Below are 8,620 nucleotides of genomic sequence, written 5' to 3' on the forward strand. Positions count from 1 at the left end.
TTCCTGCTGCTGGATAGGTGTTCCAGCCCCTCTGGCCCTAAATCCTCCAAGTGCTCCCACTGCTCTTCGTGTAAAACCTAAAATCCTCACCATGCTCCATAAGGTCCCAAATAATCCAGCCCCATCACCTTTCCAACCTCATCCCTCCTTCCTCCTTCTACTCCAGCCCCTGGCCACCCGGTTGTTCCTCAAAGTCTCCCGGTTTGTGTTCACTCCAGGGCCTTTGCACTTGCCATTTCCTCAGCCTGGGACTCCTTCACCCAGATCTTCCAGGATCGGCACCTGCGCTCATCCCAGATGTCACCTCTTGCCAAGGGGCCTTTGATGACCACCCCCCAGCCAAGGCAATCCCTAGCTTCCCCCGAGGGCCAGTGCGTAGTACAAGGAAGGGTTGCCCCACCTCCCGTCCATCTGCAGTGATGCCACTGAAACCAGACTTCAGACTTTGGGAACTAGTCACACATGTCTCCTCCAACTGCCCTCTAGCCGCCCACTGCAGCAGCCTGTGGCCTCCGCTTACACTCCGCTTGTAGTGGCAAGCTCCCTCCCACCACAGCCCTCATGGTGACCCTTGACCCTTGGCTGCTGCTATCACCCCTACTTTACAGATGACTAGACTGAGGCTCCAAGTGGGGAAGTGACCGGCCCAAGGTCAGAGGTTCTGGTCAGAGGTGGAGCTGTGACCCAAGTCCAGGTGAGGCTGACCGTGAGCAGCTGGCCACCTGGCCTCAGACTTCTGGGTGGCGTTAGCTTGGCTGAGGCCCGAGTGATGTCCCTGGGCAGCTGCCCACTCTCAGTTCTCGTCCTCCAAGCCTCTCCCCACTCTGGGCAGCAAGGGCTTCTCCAAACAGGTGCTGAGCACCCTTCAAGTGACAGAGCTCGGGTATGAACCCAGAGCTCAAGCCCTGGCTGCCAAACCTTCCTTTGCCTATGTGTAAAGCTGCTCCCATAGACAACTCCAGGGTCAGAGGTTGGAAGTAAAGGCTACCCTCCAGGCAGGCACACTCAGGACTTCTAGTCTAGGTATCCTTGGCCCAGAGATTGGAGGGTCCAAGTCACTCCAAGAAACATTCAGGAAGAGCCCCAGACTGTTCCAAGCACAAAGGGAAGCTGTCAGAAGCTGACGGAGCTGGGGCCTGCTCTGTCAGGCCAGGCACTCTGTGGAGGGGACAGGAGAGGCCCCACCAGGGCTGCTCACTTGGTGGGGGACACCCCAGGTCACACCGCAACCACCAAGCCTACGGCAGAGGCCCAGGCGGCCTGGAGGGAGGGGCGAGCCTCAGGGACCCAGCTGCCACTCCGGGTCCTGCTTCTCCAAGGCCAGACACCACTTCTGAGCCCTGAGGAGTCTGACCAGGATCCCACCCTCAGGGTTCCCAAAGAACAGAAGCCTTGATCATGCATCCCAGCTGGGCAATAAGGGCCCAAACCAGCACTAGAAGTAAATCTGCATCCTTAGCCCCCAAATCATTTCACTACCATGGCAACCATAATAACAAGGCAGGCCAGTAACAGTGAGCCTCCCCTGCGCCAGGCACTCAGCAGATGTGCCCTCCCAGTTATCACAACAGCCACACAAGGTGCGAACTCTGAGTAGCTCCACTGTACAGAGGAGGAAACTGAGGCCCAGAGAGGTGATGTCACTTGCCTAAGGCCCCAGAGCTGAGAAAGAAGCTAATTCATTGTTTGAACCTGAGTCCATCTGACTCCTGACACTAGGTTTTCCAAGATGGTTTATTTTAAGCAGCAGCAGTTGTTTTTAAAGTTTTATAGGGAACCCCACCTTATCATACAGATAAGATCATGTGTCTGGGACATTATTTGCCTTTCATGGTGTCGAAGCCTTGAGATGTTTTAAAAACGAGTAAAGTTTTTATCTGCACTTGCGTTTTTCCAAAGGCTTCGTGTTACACTTGGAATAAAATACTGACTCCTCACGGGACCCTCTACCCGCACATCCTCCCGCACGCCCCATCTTCCCCATCTGTGCTCCCAACACACTTCTGTTTTTCTTTCTTAAAAACATGCAAAATGCTGGGGACTTCCCTGGTGGTGCAGTGGTTAAAACTCCATGCTCCCAATGCAGGGGGCCCAAGTTCAATCCCTGGTCAGGGAACTAAATCCCACATGCATGCTGCAACTAAGAGTTCGCGTGCCACAACTAAGGAACCAGCGAGCTGCAACTAAGGAGCCTGCCTGCCACAACTAAGACCCGGCGCAAACAAATAAATACATAAATAAATAAAAATAAATACATTTTTTAAAAAAACATACAAAATGCCTTCCCATCTCAGCACCTTTTCCTATGCTGTTCCTGCTGCCCAGAGGTTCTTATCTCAGTATTAAGATCTCAGTTCAGAAGTCACCTCCTCAGTGGGAATTCCCTGGTGGTCCAGTGGTTAGGACTCCGTGCTTTCACTGCTGAGGGCACAGGTTCAATCCCTGGTTGGGGAACTAAGATCGCATAAGTTGCGTGGTGCAGCCAAAAAAAAAAAAAGTCACCTCCGCAAGACTCACTGTTAAACTTCAGTGATTAAGAGAGTGTGGTGTTAACATAAGAATAGACACATAGGCCAGTGGAACAGAAGGAGGGTCCAGAAGCACACAGATAGACACTAGATTTAGGAGGAAAGTAGCATTGCATGCAATCCAACAGGAAAAAGAGAGTCACATCAGCATGTAGTGCCAGAAGTGGAAGAACTGTGACCCCTACCTCATGCCATACACAAAAACTAATTCAGGATGGATCTTGTGAAGCCCCATCAATATGATTCAGCCCAAACAATAAAGCTTCTAGAAGAAAAGATAAGGGACATGTCTGGTGGTGCAGTGGTTAAGAATCTGCCTGCCGGGACTTCCCTGGTGGCCCAGTGGTGAAGAATCTGCCTTCCAATGCAGGGGATGCGGGTTCAATCCCTGGTTGGGGAACTAAGATCCCACATGCCGTGGGGCAACTAACTAAGCCCAAGTGCCACAACTACTGAGCCCACGTGCCCTGGAGCCCTCAGGCCACAAATAGAGAGAAGCCCGTGCGCCATAACAAAAGATCCCACACGCCTCAACGAAGATCCCGCATGCTGCTACTAAGACCCGATGCAGCCAAAAATGGAAAAGAAGAAAAGAATCTGCCTGCTGATGCAGGGGACACGGGTTCAAGCCCTGGTCTGGGAAGATCCCACATGCCGTGGAGCAACTAAGCCAGCCCGTGCGCCACAACTACTGAGCCCACGTGCCACAACTAATGAAGCCCGCACACCTAGAGCCTGTGCTCCACAACAAGAGAAGCCACCGCAATGAGAGCCTGCGCCCCGCAACAAAAAGTAGCCCCCACTCGCTGCAACTAGAGAAAGCCTGCGTGCAGCAACAAAGACCCAACGCAGGCAAAAAAAAAAAAGACAAGACAAGAAAGATCTTCATGACCCTGGGTAGGCAAAGATTCTTTAAATGGGACACAAAAAGCACTAACCATACAGGAAAGCAACCGATAAACTGGACTTCGTTAAAGTTAAGAACTCAGGTTCATGGGACTTCCCTGGTGGCACAGTGGTTAAGACTCTGCGCTCCCAATGCAGGGGGCCCGGGTTCGATCCCTGGTCAGGGAACTAGATCCCGCATGCATGCCACAACTGAGAGTTCGCATGCCACAACTAAGGAGCCCACAAGCCGCAACTAAGGAGCCCGTGAGCCACAACTAAGACCGGGCGCAACCAAATAAACTAGTAAATAAAATAAATATTTTTTAAAAAGAACTTAGGGGGCTTCCCTGGTGGTGCAGTGGTTGAAAGTCCGCCTGCAGTTGCAGGGGACACGGGTTCATGCCCCGGTCCGGGAAGATCCCACATGCCACGAAGCATGTGGGCCCGTAAGCCATGGACGCTGAGCCTGCGCGTCCGGAGCCTCTGCTCTGCAATGGGAGAGGCCACAACAGTGAGAGGCCCGCGTACCGAAAAAAAAAAAAAAAAAAAAAAAAAGAACTTAGGTTCATGAAAAGATTCCATTAAAGGAGTAAAAAAGACAACCACAGAGCAGGAGGTCATATGTATGATACAAAGAAAGTGCATTCAAGTGTGCTGAAGTACATTCAGGTATAAAAACTTTTATAAATCAATAAGGAAAGGACAGACAACCCAATAAAAATGGCAAACACTTGAAAAAAGAGTCAATCCCAATGGCCAATAAACACATGAAAAGGTACTTAACCTCATGAGTCATAAGGGAAATGCAAATTAAAGCCAAGATTTGAGATACCAGTATACATCCACTAGAAGGGCTGGAAAGAAAAAAGACTCATACACTGCTGATGGGGATGCAAAATTGTGCTGCCACTTTGGAAAACGTTTAGAAGTTTCATATAAAATTAAACTTGCACTTCCCATATGACCTAGCACTTCTAGGAATCTACCGGAGGGAAATGGAAGCGTATGTCAATACAAAGACCTAAGAGCAAATTTCATTACAGCATGATTTGTAAAAGTACCAAAGTGGAAACAACCCAAATATCCATCAACCGGTGAATGGATAAATAAACTGTGGTACATCCATACAACAGGCTGGATTTACTCAGCGATAAAAAGAAACAAACTCTGATGCCCCCAATAGCATGGACAAATCTCTAGAACATGCTGGGTGAAAGGAGCCAGACACAAAAACCAATATACTATACGATTCCATTTATATGAAATTCGAAACAGAGAAATGCAATCCGTGGGGGTGGGAGTCGATGTGTGGGAGGGGGGGAGTGTTGACGTGGAAGAGGCATGAGGGAGCCCCTGGGGCACTGGGCCACCACGTGTACTAACAAAGGGACACTCGTGGAGCTTCAGACACACTTCACACGTCTCAGCATGTGCATGGGACCCCACAATGAAGTCCAAAAGGAAAGGTACTTCACATAAGGGGGTTCCTTGACAACACCCCATCCCAACCCCCAAATTAGGGCCCCTCAGTTATCCTCCCAGAGGCCCCATTGCTTTCCTTCAGAGCACAAAATACAATTGATTCCATGTTCATCTGTAGGTTTAGTCCTTCAATAGCCCCACCAAGACGCCAGCTCCCCCAGCACCTAGTGTGTGCCTGGTACAGTGTAGGTGCTCAACAAGTATGTTTTGAATGAATGAATAATCATTTGGTCTCCTCCACCCAGACCGTGACCCCTCAGGGCTGGGATCTGCTTTGCTCACTCTCTAGACCAAGGCCCTAGGACATAACAGAACCACAAAGAGAAGAGAAAGGAAGACCACATGGTCCCATCAACTTGACACATCTGGTCAAAGATGGAGTCCGGCAGGTGTGTAGACCACAGTGACCTTCAGCCTCAACTGCACAACTTGACACATGTGGTCAAAGATGGAGTCCGGCAGGTGTGTAGACCACAGTGACCTTCAGCCTCAACTGCACAACTTGACACATGTGGTCAAAGATGGAGTCCGGCAGGTGTGTAGACCACAGTGACCTTCAGCCTCAACTGCACAACTTGACACATGTGGTCAAAGATGGAGTCCGGCAGGTGTGTAGACCACAGTGACCTTCAACCTCAACTGCACGGCCGGAATTAAGTGGGTCGCAAAGGAAAAAGACAAAAAGATTTAAACTTGAAAGAAAATAAGACATCCACAAAGCATGGGAGGCTCCAAGGAATTCCACGACGTTTTGAAATCCCTAGGAGAAATCCTCTTGTTTGTTAGGGTCAATCTGGGTCAGGGGTTTCAAGGACCTTGGACCAGGCTGCCACTAGCCCACATGATGCCCATGTATGGTGCCCCTGGACATTCTACAAAATCCCTGACCAGCGCTCCTCAAAACTGTCAAAGCCATCAGAAACAAGAAAAGCCTGAGAAACTGTCACAGCCAAGAGGTGCCTAGGGAAACATGACAGCAAAATCTAACATGGTGTCCTGAAGCAGAAGAGGGACATTAGGGGAAAACTAGTGGAATCCAAAGGAACCTCGGAGTTCAGTTAACAGTAATGTACCAATGTTTGTCCCTTAATTATAAGACGGATGTACATGGTACTGTAGCATGTTAACATGAGGCAAAGCTGGGTGCAGCGTCTAAGGGAACTCTGTACTATCTGTAAAAGGAAAATGATTCTCAGAGGGAAAAGTTCACTTTTAAGAAGGCGCACTTTCCGCCGGGCACTCTGTGGCCGCCTGCTGGAAAAGTGTCACCACCCGAACCCCCGTAACCACGTGCGCGGGGTCTTACCTTGGGCGGGTCGAAGAGCTCCAGTAGGCGGTCCGCGCTGTCGGGGCCCGCGCGCCGCAGCGCCAGCCGCCCCCTTTGCCAGCGCGCCCCGCTGTCCATGGAGGCCTCGTCGGCCAGGCTGTACCGCAGCGTCGCCTCCTTGAGGGCCTCGGGTGGCGGCTCCCGGGCCAGGCTCCAGGGCAGGAGCTTCCTGGCCAGGCCGGGCCTGGCCGGGGCCTCGCCTGCCTCCCCCGCTGCCGCGCTGGGGGCCGCGGGCAGCTCCCCAGCCGAGCGGTGGCGGAAGATGTGGCGGAGACTGTGGCGCAGGTGCTGGAGGGAGCAGGCCGGCCGCGGCGGGGCCAGCTCCTCCGAGCTGCGGGCCTTGGGAAGGCCGGGGGCAGGGTCGGGGTCGGCGGGGCCCGGCTCGGCTGGGGATGCCTCGGCCTTGGCCGGGGGCCCGCGGCCAGTCTCACGGTAGTCGCGCGCGGGGACGGCGGCCCGGGTGCCCGACAGCCCGGGCGCCCGGCCCTCGCGCACCTCGCGGCAGAAGTAGCGCTGGAAGAGGTCAGTGAACTGCAGCGACACGAGCTCGGCACGCAGCGGCGCGTGGTGCGGGTGCTCGCGGGCGAAAAGCCAGTACTGCCGGGCCAGCTCCCGGGCTGCGGCCACCGCGTGCAGCTCGCAGAACTCGCTCCAGCCTCGCGGGGATGGGGCCGTCGCCGCCGAGGATGCGGAGGAGGCTGAGGAGGACTGCAAGGTGGGCCCGTTCATGGTGGAGACCAAGGTAGAGCTGCCGGGCTGAAAGACACGGTGGGGAGTGAGTGAGAGAGGAGGGAGCGGACGGGTGAGCGACACCCACTTAAAGCCACCGCCAGACACGCTAGTCACCAGGCACAACGTCAAAAAGCAAAAATTACTGTTAATACCCAGTGCTGGTGAAGATGCAGCAAAACGGGCACTCCCTTCAGTGTTGCCAGTACTGTTAGGGGTACAGCCTTTCTGGAAGGCAATTTGGCAGGACCATTTTCAGACCTAGTAATTCCACTTCTAAGTACTCAAGAGAAATAGTTGCCCCCATGCACAGAGAGGCATGTACAAGACAATCCCCTGCTAGGCGTTTCCTGCCCCCACATTTATAACAGGAAAAAATAAATACAACCTAAAGCCCTATCAGTCAGAGACTGGTGAAATAAACTGTGGTACATCTGCAGGCTGGAATATGCTTCAGCAGTGGAGAAGGAGGACAAAGATCTATGCTACCTTTTGGGGAATCTCCAGGGCACAGCGTCAAGGGAAAAAAGCAAACCACAGAGCAATACGACCGTTTGATCCCATTTACGTGAACACACAAAGCAAAACTACCGATTCTTATGTGTACATAAATGTATTTAAGTGGTGGGCAGGAAACATGTGGCTGGAGCAACGCCATCCAGAAACAGTGGTGACCTGTGGGGAGGAGCCAGAATCTGGGGTGCAAGGGGGGAAGTAACCAAGGAAAACTGTTACTACTTGTCTCTAGAAAATATGGCTAAGAACATGGCGCCTGAAGCCTGGACTCAAATCCCAGCATGAACCGCTTACTAGTTGTGTCACTTTGGGTGTGTGATTTCTTTCTGCCTTGCTTTCCCCATCTGTAAAATGCAGACCATGATTGCACCTACCTCATAGGACTGTTATGAGGATTCATTGAGTTAATAAATGTAAAGGCCTTAGAACCTAGGAAAAGCCTAATAAGGCTTATAATGAATGTTACAATAAGAGTGTATTATTAGTGTCAATAAAAAGAAATATAGGGGCTTTCCTGCTGGTGCAGTGGTTAAGAAGCTGCCTGCCAATGCAGGAGACACGGGTTCAAGCCCTGGTTCGGGAAGATCCCACATGCCTTGGAGCAACTAAGCCCCTGCGCCACAACTACTAAGCCTGCGCACTAGAGCCCGCGAGCCACAACTACTGAGCCCATGTGCCGCAACTACCAAAGCCCACATGCCTAAAGCCTGTGCTCTGCAACAAGAGAAGCCACCACAATGAGAAGCCTGCGCATCACAACGAAGAGCAGCCCCCACTCACTGCAACTAGAGAAAGCCCACACGCAGCAACAAAACCCAATGCAGCCAAAAATAAATAAATAAAATAAACTTTATTTTTTAAATAAATAAATATAAAACGAATAAAAAGGGATAAATTAACAAGACTCACAAGGAGTGCAAAGGTACTTCCTGTTCTGATGGGGGAACGTCAGGACAGGCAGACCCTTGCCTGCTCATCCCAACTGGGGCTCCCACACAAAACGCAGAAGCCCCCTACCCTCTGCTGTCCACGGTGCTGAACCCTGGACCTCTCTAGTTACCATCAGTACTGTCTGTCCTTCCAGCTAAGCCTGGCTGGGCCCGGGCCCCTGCTGGGGACCACACAGTTATGGCTGCTCATTCACACACAG

The 8,620-nt window shown here is 52.0% G+C and overlaps 1 protein-coding gene across 1 annotated transcript in view; it reads right to left on the minus strand.

Moving 5' to 3' along the window:
• The window catches only part of SH2B3 (SH2B adaptor protein 3), a 26,842-nt gene extending 19,888 nt beyond the window's left edge, over positions 1–6,954 (minus strand). The window contains exon 1 of the mRNA XM_007464868.1: positions 6,205–6,954. Coding sequence (XP_007464930.1) covers positions 6,205–6,954 — 750 coding nt within the window. The remainder of the gene's footprint in view (positions 1–6,204) is intronic.
• Positions 6,955–8,620: the final 1,666 nt, after the last annotated feature.

This window comes from Lipotes vexillifer, unplaced genomic scaffold (assembly GCF_000442215.2).
Source record: "Lipotes vexillifer unplaced genomic scaffold, Lipotes_vexillifer_v1.1 scaffold2030, whole genome shotgun sequence".
In the NCBI taxonomy this organism is placed as follows: Eukaryota; Metazoa; Chordata; class Mammalia; order Artiodactyla; family Lipotidae; genus Lipotes; species Lipotes vexillifer.